At 40.7% G+C, this 12,148-nt stretch overlaps 1 protein-coding gene across 1 annotated transcript in view; it reads right to left on the bottom strand.

Annotated features, from left to right (window-relative positions):
* Nucleotides 1-1,231: 1,231 nt before the first annotated feature.
* The window catches only part of STK39 (serine/threonine kinase 39), a 296,613-nt gene continuing 285,696 nt past the window's right edge, over nt 1,232-12,148 (bottom strand). The window contains exon 18 of the mRNA XM_055122270.1: nt 1,232-2,763. Within this exon, the coding sequence (XP_054978245.1) occupies nt 2,689-2,763 (75 nt within the window). The 3' untranslated portion in view covers nt 1,232-2,688. The remainder of the gene's footprint in view (nt 2,764-12,148) is intronic.

Raw genomic sequence — 12,148 nt, forward strand, 5'->3', positions numbered from 1 at the left:
TGAGGTTCTGGTACCGGTGCTGGTGGTAGTGGATGCACCCACTACTTTGAAAGTGAGGGGTGCGGCTGCCTACTTTCTAGGTTCTGCCACTGCAATGGATGTAGCTGGGCTTCCAGTAACGGTGTAAGGGGAGGGGGAATGGAGTTATATGTGTGCTACCACAGCTGCCCTGAGGTGCCATTGGGGTCCTGGGCGAGTTGTGGTGCTGTGAAGACCACAGTTGACAGAATCACTGGGACAGAGAGTTTGAGCACCTGTGCTGTTGCTGTCCTGCCTGTGTCAGTGCTGCACGATGAGTTTGAAGGCACCACCAGTCCCCCAGTTCTTCTGCCTTACCTTCAGGTGTACAGATGTGAGGATCTCTCTGCAGTCCTGCTGTGACAAGCAGAGAACCTTTGATATGTGGCAGATGTTACACAGAAGGGGAGAAGCAAAGGGAACCTCCTTTAATTCCACGATGCTAACGCCACCTCCCTTTTTATTAAAAAAAAAACCTTTATCCTATTATATTAATGTGTGGAAGTTTCCTCAAACACCATTAGGGAAGATATGGAGGAAAAGGATGAGGAGGAGAGAGGGGGCGGAGGGAGGGAGGAAGGAAAAGTGTTTACCACTGAGGTGGGGGGTGGGGAGAGAAACTGGGCCATTGGGGGTGGGAAATGTACACTGGCAAAGGGACGAGTGTTCGAATCTTATATAACTGAAACTCAACCACAAACAACCTTGTACCTGTGCATGTATGATTCCAAAAAAAAATTTTTTTAATTAAAAAATTAGATATTCAGTAACATTTATCACCACATTGTAAAGTTAGTTTCTCTAGTTGTTCATGTCTTTTTCAACACTGTTTTAAGAACATGCTCTGGATGTCACGAAACCAGGGACTTGGGTCCAGCTCTGTGAAGGGTCTTGGACAAGTCACTGTCAAGACTCCAAGCCTCAGCTCTCACCATGCTCAAGTGAAGCAGCTGGAAGGAATTATCCTGTTGTTGCCTGTAGCCCTCTACGATTATGATTCAGACTCTGTCTAATGGAGAGTGAATCGTCTTTCATTCTCTCTTTCATCTAATTCAAGTGTGTCAAACTTGATTCTCCTACGGATTACATGCCTTATTCTTCCTGTAGGCACTTTTCACTGGTCAATTCTTAGTAGGCATTTAATGAAAGTGCAAAATATCACTGCAACAATGAAGATAATGCCTAAAGGAGGAACAAAACAGGTGACGCGATCTCTTTGTGCAATACACTTTTATTTTCCTTTTTACCTTTGCAGTCATCTTTGAGTAATTGTTGTGTAAACAATAGAATGGAATGAAATTACATTAAATTGTATGCAAATGGCTCTAGAACACCTTAACAATTATGACAAGGCAATTATAAATAACTTTTTCCTTAGTAATATATATTTGCTTTTTAAAGTACATTAAAGAGCTGCCATATCTAGGGTTAGCTAGGAAAGAGCAAATGGTACATCCTGGGAGCCCACGTCCCTGAACGTTTAGACTCCAATTTGAAAATCCTCAGGTTTTTATTTTTCTTCTCGAATATATAGTCAAGCAGAGGGCTACTTGGGTTGAAAGTATTTATTTTTGAAACTTAACAGCGTTTTACTTTTTAGTCATTGCACAAAATCCTATTATTTTTTTTCACTCTATGTGGGTATTCTGCAGAATTTCAAGTAAAATTCAGATTCTGGTATTTTTCAAGTTTATCACCTTTGGAACAATAAGTCCTATCACTCAAGGAGAAGTCAAATCAGAGATGGGCACATAATTAGCATTCTAATAGAATGGCAACATAACATAGCATTCTAACCATTCCAATGAAGCAAAACTTCTATATGCCACTTTATGTAAAGGAAATTTTAGATCTGAGACTATTTCAGAGTAAAGCAGCCTCAGGCACATTCTTAATATGAAAGTTTACAAGGCACCTCCCTCTCCCAATAGACAATCAGATTGTGGATTGGTTTTTCTTTTAGGCAAGAAAAAAATAAAAAGAAAAAAAGGCATCCTAGTTTCTAATTCAGTCATTTCAAAAATCAGAAGTTACAAATGCTCCAAAGATAGATCTGAAACTTTGTTTAAATAACAAGAGATTAACTGCAAGAAGCATATAATCAAAACTTTTTTTTCCTTATAGCTAAGGTATGTAATGCATAAATATATGAAAAATAAAATTCACAGTCAGTTTTAAAACTAGAATTCAAGTTTGGCTAATAAATCTTAATTTTATAAGTATATTAATTTCTAAATACAACATAAAAGAGGCAGTATTGTCAGATGTACAATTAACGTATTATAACAGAAAGGATAATGATAGAATAGGCTTCTGATAGAAAAATTTCTTTAGCCAATAAATAGGACCACCTGAGTGTATTTCACATTCTTTTCACTTAAGGGATATCCAAATTGGTTGCTAAGAATATTAAACAGCTTTTGGAAAAAATAGCAACAGTCGTGCAGCTGTGGCATTTGCTTGTTTTCATACTGTGGATTGCTAGAGAATAAAGCAGAACTCGGAGTGCTGTCGTTTTTAAAAAAATTTTTTTTATCCCATTTCATTGAAGCCAGACTCTTCACAATCTTCTGATTTTTCTGGGGAGTGAGAGTGGGGGGGTGGGGGGAGGCTGAGGGGAGTGTTGTGAGGGGGGCATGACAGATTCAGGGTGATGCTGAGTGACATACATCAGCTGACACTCAACTGAGCGAACCCAATCAGCTTCACTTCATCAGGAATCTCCGACCCATCACAGCCAGAAGCCTGGAAAGAAAAAGAAGACCGTGTCACTGCTGGCTTGCCAATGGCTGCCTTCTAAAGACTTGTTCAAGGGGACTTCCCAAGATGCCTCTCTGGAATGACCATGGGTGATAACTGCTGGAAGAAATCTTGTCATCCTGTGATCAGGTACAGAAAAGAACTAGGGAAAGGGATGCATTTGCTTTTATAATTTTTTTTTCTTTTTGGGTCACACCCAGCAATGCTCAGGGGTTACTCCTGGCTCTGCACTCAGGAATCACTCCTGGTGGTGCTCGAGGGACCATAAGGGATGCTGGGAATCGAACCCAGATCGACCGCGTGCAAGGCAAATGCCCTACCCGCTGTGCTATCGCTCCAGCCCCTGCATTCGCTTTTAACTTGCATTATTTTGCTTGTTTTGTGTTTGGGTCACACCTAACTGTGTTAAGGGCTTACGCCCTGTTCTATGGTCAGGGATCACTCCTAGGGGTGGGAGCTGGAGGGACCACAGGGTGCCAGGCATCAAACCTAGGTAGACCTTGCACAAGGCAAGTGTCCTACCTGCTGCGTTACTGTTCTGGCCTTGAGGCATTATTTCTTTTTAAATTTATTACTGAATCACCATGAGGTACAGCTACAGACTTACAAACTTTCGTGCTTGCATTTCAGTTATATAGTGGTTGAGTGCTCATCCCTCCACCAGTACCCATTTTCCACCACCAATGGTCCCAGCATTTCTCCCACCACCCTCACCCCATCCTCTCCCCATCCCACTCCACCTCTGCGGCAGGGCATTTCCTTTTGCTCTCTCTCCTTTAGGGTGTTGTGGTTTGCAGTAGAGATATTAAGTGGCCATCATGCTTGGTCTACAGTCTACTTTCAGTCCACATCTCTTGTTCTGAACGGGCCCTCTTAGCACCCTTTACTTAGTGGTCCCTTCTCTATCTAAGCTGCCTTTTCCCCCAGCATGCGAGGCCGGCTTCTAAGCTGTGGAGTAATCCGCCTGGTACTTATCTCTACTGTTCTTGAGTGTTAGTCTCCCATTCTGTTACTTTATTCCACAAATAATTGCAATCTTTCTATGTCTATCCTGCTCTTTCTGACTCATTTCACTTAACATGATATATTCCATGTTGATCCACCGATAGAGGCATTATCTTTTTAAACACCATAAAGTGGGGCCAGAGAAAAGATTCAAAGAGCTTGAGCATTCACTCTGCATGCAGGAGGCCTGGGTTCCATCTCTGACACCACACGGTGCCTGAGTACTATTAGGAGTGATCCTCGGGAACTGCAGAGTGTGGCCCAGATAAAAACAAACCAAAAAAATAAAAAAAGAGAGAGAGAAAGAAAAAAAAATGCCCCAGAACACAAAACAAACGCCATTCTGCAGACTGTGGAGATGGCTTAGAAACTGAGTCATATGGCTGTCAATGAATTAGCAAAAGACTCTTGGCCTTTTCCTGACCTCTCCAATCACAATAAAGTTGCTTAGCACCACTCCAAAAAAACAGTACACAGTAAGCTCAGACTTTTGTTAACCCTAGCATTTTCACTGCTTATAAACATCAAATATATAATATTATAAAAATATTATTTATAATTATAAAAATATAATTTGGGCCGGAGTAATAGGACAGCAATTAGATGCTTGCCTTGCACTCGGCCCACCTGCATTCAATTCCAGCACCACATACGGACCCCTGAGCCCCACCAGGTGTGATCTCTGAATGCACTCAGGAGTCAGCCCTGAGCACAGATGGACTGGCCTCAAAAACAGAAACAAACAAACAAAATTCCACCCCCCCATTAGAATGTTTTAAAGCAATATTCAAAGTGAATAGTTCAGTTTGTATTTAAAAATCTGTAGCTTAAAGGGCTGGAGCTACAGAGGGTAGGGTGTTTGCCTTGCACGAGGCCACCCCAGGTTCGATTTCTCTGTCCCTCTCGGAGAGCCCAGCAAGCTACCGAGAGTATTTCACTTGCAGAGTATTTCACCTGCATGGCAGAGCCTGGCAAGCTACTCATGGTGTATTCGATATGCCAAAAAAGTAACAAGTCTCACAATGGAGACATTACTGGTGCCCGCTCTAGCAAATCGATGAACAATGGGACAACAGTATTACAGTGCTACGGTAGCTTAAAGGGTAGGAAAAATTAGTTTACTGTTAACGAATTTACTTGGCACCTGTCTGGTGATTTATGGGACAGTTTTAATATTCAGCAATGTCTCATTTTTACTGTGTGGCAGGAATGTGGTGATAGGAAACACTTGTTCACAAGACAGATAGGTATGAGGTGGCTTTTCAGCTGAGCTATTTTCCAGTTGGTGTTGTCATGCTAATACTGCAATATTCACCTCTCCAGCCAATTCTCTCATCCCACTAACACTCGTTTCCAAAACCTCCCCTTCTGCCCTCCTACTGCTAACACCCTCATTACTCAACCCAATGGAATGGGGCAGAGACTTCTTGTGAGATTGTAATTAATAGGTAACTGAGACAGCTTAGGGCAAACTCCTGGTGGGGTGACAGACCAAAAAGGTCAGACCGGCAACTATAGAGAACAGCAATCAGTTCCTGGACCATGTCAGAAAGTTGATGAGGGGAATAGCAGGCGGTTAAGATGACAGAACCAGAAACAAAGTATTCAGAGAGTGGTTATGCCTAGTTGAAAGGAAAACATTAAATCCCTCTTGTGAAGGGCAGTGGAAGTAGAACTTAAGTTTAGACAATTTAATAAGGGGTCTTGGGAAATCCATACCCTCCTTAATTCTCAGCGCCTCCTTTGGCCACACTGGAATGTTATTTTCTGGCACCTGCTAAGTTTTCTGGCTTTGCTGCAAAGGCATTTGGCCTTTTCTCCTCCACTCTCTTGCTCACCCTCGATGAACTAAGGCTCACTTCTTGTCTTTTTCACTATTGCTAAAGATCAACATAATGAGGATGACACACAAATAATCCTGGAATCTCCAAAGACCCTTTTTAAAGCAGCAGGTCACAAATGCTTTGGTCTCAGGATTCCATTACACCTTAAAAATGATTAAGAATGCCATAAGCCTGTACTTTATGCATAATTATAATCAGGTGTATTATACACATTTATATATTGATATCATTAAATTTTAACAAAGCCTAAATAATACATGTTAATAGAATTGATTAAACAGACCAGGTCTTACGAATATAATAATGTGTGTGTATTATAAACATTCCAAACTTCCACGAAGAACCAGAAAAGACAGGGCCCGTTTGACTCACTGCTCAGGCTAGCTCCCAGCTGCATTTCCTGGAGCTGACTGCGGGATTTCAAAATATTAACAAGATGCACACTCAAGTTTCTTGACTTGGTAGAAAAATTCCTAAGGGTATTTGGCCTTTTATATTTTTAATCTTATTATTTCTTAAAATTTATTTTGTATCAGCTGAGTGACAACTTGCATGGTGGCTGAGATCAGAGTGGCCTGAACCGGAAGGCTCTCTGGAACCACCATGACAGATGTCTGTGACGGAATGAACCTTCCCTGTAGCCTGGGTGCTACCCTCTCCTGTGAGCTCCCCGCACAATCAGATACAATCAGAGAGTTCAACAGAGTGTGAAAACCACTGTCCTCTAAAGTGTGACGCTCCAAGTTTGCTTTTAGATGAATCATTCCCACCTAGAGAGCTTGTTAAAACAGATTCCTGTGCATCCCTGCCCAATGCACTCCTGGTTCGTTAGGCCAGGCCTGGGATAGAAGATATTTTTATTGAGTTTCCAGGGGAAAATGTTGGTCTGGAAACTAGACGTGGAGCAGGACACTCACAGCTTCCACATGGACTGTCTCCTGCTTTTTATTAGAGTGATGTGTGGATACTTTCACTGTCACTGTAATCCTGTTGCTCATCGATTTGCTCGAGCGGGCACCAGTAATGTCTCTATCATGCAACGTTGTTACTGTTTTTTTGGCATATTGAATATGCCACAGGTTGCTTGCCAGGCTCTGCCGTGTGGGCAAGATACTCTCGGTAGCTTGCCGGACTCTCCGAGAGGGGCAGAGGAATCAAACCCAGGTCGGCAGGATACTTTAATATATATATATATATTATATATGTATTTTTAAACTTTGTTTCATATTAGAGTTTAGGTGACACAGTCGGACGAGGGTTAATGTTTGCAACTGACACATTACTGCACCTGCACAACCCTCAAACTGCGGAGATCCTCTGCCACTGTCCTGCTGTCACCTCTACTTCACCTTTTCAGCCCCCCACACTCTGTGACGCCCCCCACTCCTGGTAATACCAGTTTTATAATCCAAGGTCAAAGGTTTAGTATCATTTCATAATATTTCCTTGCACCCTTTTTTTGTGGGGGGGAAGGGGGGCATACAAGATGGTGCTCAGAGGAATATATGTTGTTGGAGATCAACCAAAGTCAGCTGTGTGTAAGGCAAATGCCTTAACTATCTCTCTGGCCCCTACATGGGTCGTCTTGAACTAAGTTCCTCTCATGTCACTGTCTCACTTTTCTCCTACCCCAAACCTTTCAGTAGGGGGAGAAAGACTATACTGCTGGTAGCTCTTATCTTATTTCAGTCTTGGCATTACCTGTACTTTAGGAAACATTACCCTAGTTATGCATCCTTCCTGTTTAAGCCAAAAGTTTCTAAAAATTAAGCCCTTTCCCCACCAGCTTCCAGAACACTTAATTAAATGCCTACTTACAATGTATGTTATTAAACTTCAGTAACTAAAATCTGTAATAATGTGCACGTAAATGTGTACCAATTGAATGCTAATTACATATACTTACCATTTGTATTCTATCTTCAAGGGCCAATTAAATGTCTTATTTTCCATTTTCACTGACATGGGATTTCTAAAATTCTACTCACTTTACGAGCGGCAAAGGAGTCAATATTTTTGTTTGTTTTGTTTTGGGGGCCACACCTGGTGGTAATCATGGCTTCTCCTGGCTCTGTGCTCAGTGATCACTCCTGATGAGCTCAGATCCATATGGGGTGCCAATGAGATGAGTCAGACACCCTACCTGCTGAATTAAGGCTCCAGACCAAAGGTAGCCAACTTTTAAACGATCAAAAAATTTTACAAAGATTGTCCCAAGGTTTTTAAGAATACAGTACTGGTCTGTCAAACTATATGTCAATATAATAGGGGAGCTGAAATGCCCTCTATGCCTGAAACACTTTATAAAAAGTGATGATGCTAACAACAAAAGGTTTCTAGTTGCCTGTCCCTATCCCATGCCAGCAGTGGAAATCACACTTTACTTATCTTTCAAATGAAACTAAACATTTTCATTGGACAGAGAAAAAAGATCTGTACTTTATGTAACTAGTATATTTGCCTCCAGTGCCATTGTTTTTCTTGCTTCAGCAGATATAGAAGGTACAGATAGACACCTTTTCAAAGCTGAGCCAAATGGTTCCAATAGGGGCCAGGAGAGGGAAAGAGATTGGAGAATGAGACATAGACAAATGGAATGCATGTCAGCTTTGGCCCAAAAATGGGAACTTTCAGTGGGTGCTTTCAAAATTCCCTGCCAGCCCCTAAGTGAAGGTCTGCACAGCAATTACTAAAGAAAAGAGAAGCGAAAGAGAAGAAAAGAAATAAACCGTATATCAAAAAGTACCAGGCAGTTTTGGGGTCCTAACACTTGCCTTCAGAAAGCAAAGGAAGCTGTGAGAGTAAATGATAAACAGCCCAGAGATAGTAGACCCAGGAGCAGCAGAAGCGTGGGAGGAAATATGCTTCTTTGATCTTTTATTCTTCAATAAAAATAACTCTGTTGATGAACAAAGGCATTTGAATCCCTGTTGGTTTACCAGGATGCTAGTGTCGTATAGAATAGTAGATCAAGAATCAGTTCAAATTAGCCCTTAAGTGGATGTCCAACTAGCTGGAAACTGGTCACAATGAAACCCTTTCAGGTTTTAACTGGGGCTAAAAGAGTCAAGTGACAGAAAGGTCACTCCTGAGTTTGGCATTATCAGATATCTTATCTTTGGGGGAAAAGTCATCAATTCCAATGCACTGGGAACAGCAACTCTCTACTCATAAATTCTGAGCAGAAGGGGGCTCCCTGTGTGATTCTCCGGGAGGACTCATGGAGGCCGGTCAGTCTTACCCAATCTGGAACCTACACTGGATCAAAGATGAATGTGGTCTATACGGGCGAATCCACAGAGAAACACAACTGTACCGGCAGCCACGGGATTCTGCCTCAAACAGCTGCTGTGTAGACAGGCTTGCCAAACAGACCTCACGGCTGAATTCTCAGCTTCTGAGCTAAGAGTTTTACTCACCCAACAAGTGAGTTTTACCGAGCCTCAGATTCCCAAGATATTAAATGGGCCTAATAAAGGACACGAGGAACAGCTCAGCAGCAAACAGCACCTGTCTTGCAAGTGTGAGGCTGTGATTTCAATCCCCCTGGGCTGCCCGCTTCCAGCACTGCCCACTCTGCACAAGGAACAGTACTGATTCTTGTCTATGCATGCAAAAGCAAGAGAATTCTAGTATAAATAAATAAATAGATAGATAAATAAATAAATAAAAGAACGTATGATGCAGAAATCATAACTCCAATTCTTTCACAAGGATTAGAAACAACTATAAATGGAAAACTATATATTATGGCTGAAATTTCTTAAAGTAAGTTTTTATTTTTTTAAAGTTTTAAAAAATAATTGAGGTTCTGTGACTCAAAATACTATTAATTAATATGAGATTGGCACCCAAGGTCAAGGGCCAGGAAGATTGCTCCATAGTTGGAAGCCTGACTCGTGAGTTGGGGAGAAGGCAGCTAAGAATAGAAAAGGGATCACTAAGTTCAATGATGGTTGGAGGGATCGATAGGGATGGAAGATGTGTGCTGAAAGTAGATAAAGGACCAATGTGATAACCTCTCAGTATTTGTATTGCAAACCGTGATGCCCTAAAGTAGAGAGAGAGTATGGGGGAAATTGTCTGCCACAGAGGCAGTGGAGGGTTGGGATGGGTGGGGAGGAGCAGATACTGGGGGCATTGGTGGTGGAAAATGTGCACTGGTGGAGGGATGGTGTTTGATCATTGTATGACTGAACTCAAACACGAAAGCTTTATAAATGTATTTTACAGTGATTTAATAGAAAAAAAATAAAAACAAAAAACAAAAAAAAATGTTAATAATCATTCTGAACAAGAACTGATTGTTAAAAGTAGATAAGGCGATAAACACGATAACCTTTCAGTATCTGTATTGCAAAGCAAAATGCTGAGAGAGAGAGAAAAAGAGAGAGAGAGAGAGAAAGAGAGAGAGTGACTAACATAGTCATAGGCAGGGGTGGGGCGTGGGGGTGATGGGAGAGAAACTGGGAACACTGGTGTTGGGAAATGTACAATGTACATTGGTGGAACACTGTATGACCGAAACCTAATCATGACTAGCTTTGCAAGGGTCGATCTCATCTCACAGTGATTCAATAAAAAAAAATCATAAAAATAAATTAATTAAAAAAGGTAAACCCTGCTAATCTCATATGTGATAGAAAAGATTTCAAATAAAAATGGTATTAAAGACAAAAAATAAAATACTGTTAATGTACATTTCCCCCCACCTCCAGTGTTCCAAATTTTCTCCCCCGCCCGCCTTACACTGGTGAAGGACTGGATGTGAACACTAAATAAAACTGAAACCCAATCATGAACAACTTTGTAATTCTGTATCTCACTGTGATTCAACTTAAAAACAAATAAAAATTTTAAAAAATACTATTAATGATGGTCCCCCATGCACATAATTCCAACACAATGTGTAGCACCAATGTACCTTCCTCCTTCCCCCAAGAATTCCAAGGTAAGTTTTTAGAAAGAGTAGAAGGGACTGAAGAACAACAAAATGAGCAGAAGGTGGGTAAAGAAAGAGGATGTAGGAAATGAGGGAGGTCTGATTCATGATGGCTTCCTTGCCCATAACTGGGGGCTTACATTTTAGAAAAGAACAACACCACTACTGGGACCCACAAGAATTACTCTAGCTATTGTCTCGGTGTGGTAAACAGAGCTGGTGAGCTAGCAAATTGGAGGAGGCAGATCAGTTTAGGAAGATAAGAAACTATTAAAGTGCAGGAAATGTGGATGAAGGGAAAGGGCAGAATGAAGAGAATCCAGGAAACTAACCCAAGTGTAGGAGGAAAAAGGGGGGCTCTTCCATTATTCTTGATTTTCTCTAAAGACAGTCTAGTAGGTATTTGTATAAAACCTTCAGGAATTAAAAAGGGCCACAGCTGTTTTATTTTGTTTTGTCTTGTTTTTTTTTTTTTTTTTAACACAAAAGCAAAGTTTAGAGACTGGGAATAAGTTAGCATGAAAATCTTAATCTTATCTTGGTTTATGTGTTTAAAATTAGGAAAATGTTCTGGCGGTGGTATGCTATGTTTTTACATATAAAAATGAATATTTACTTTGGCTTAAAGTGTTAACACAAGATACCACTTTCTCATCAACCTGTTCTAGAAAAGAAACATTTATAAATATATAGGTGAATTAAAAGGATAATAGAGGTGAGAGAAGATGAATTTTTCAATATTCCTCTCTGTCTGAACAAAATGTTGTTTTATTAACAAAACAAAATGGATTGAAGGGACCACCAAATAAATGATGCTTGGAGGGCTTGCTCAGGATGGGAGATAAGTGCTGAAAGTAGACTATGGACCGAACATGATGACCACTTAGTACCTGTATTGCAAATCATAACACCCAAAAGGAGAAAAAGAGTAAAAGAGAATGTGTCTGCCACAGAGGCAGGGGAGAATGAGAGGGGTGGCAGAAGGGATACTGGAAACACTGGTGGTGGGGAATGGGCACTGGTGGAGGGATGGGTACTTAATCATTGTATGACTGAAACATAATCATGAAAGTTTATAAGTCTGTAACTGTACTTCATGGTGATTCTTTAAAAATAAAAATTAAAAAAATATGGATTTCTTCTGATAAGTTGTTTCTGTATGAAAATCTTAGTGTTTTTTTTTTATCCCAAAGTCTAGTCATTCTTAAATTAGATGATCCAGAAAGTTAACTAGCATCCAGCTAACATTTATGGTAAGTAATGAGTAATTTTGGCCACACGCATTTTTCCATTACATTTTCTCAAAAATGAGAAAGACATCATTACACATAGTGTATAGCCAAGTGTTGGTCATCTTGATCTCAGATATCATGGGGCAATACTCTGGCCTTAAATAAGATGAATTTGTAATTTAAGTGAATCAGTTAATGTACTATTTGCTAAACTTTTAAAAAAAGAGTCACTCTGGACTGGCAGACATCAATAAGATCAAAAATAACCACAAGGTTGTGGGAGAAAGGGATTCTGATTCACTGCAGATGGGAATGTCAACTGGTCCAGTCTTTCTGGGAAAAAGTAT

The sequence above is a fragment of the Sorex araneus genome, chromosome X, assembly GCF_027595985.1.
Source record: "Sorex araneus isolate mSorAra2 chromosome X, mSorAra2.pri, whole genome shotgun sequence".
NCBI classification, from domain to species: Eukaryota; Metazoa; Chordata; class Mammalia; order Eulipotyphla; family Soricidae; genus Sorex; species Sorex araneus.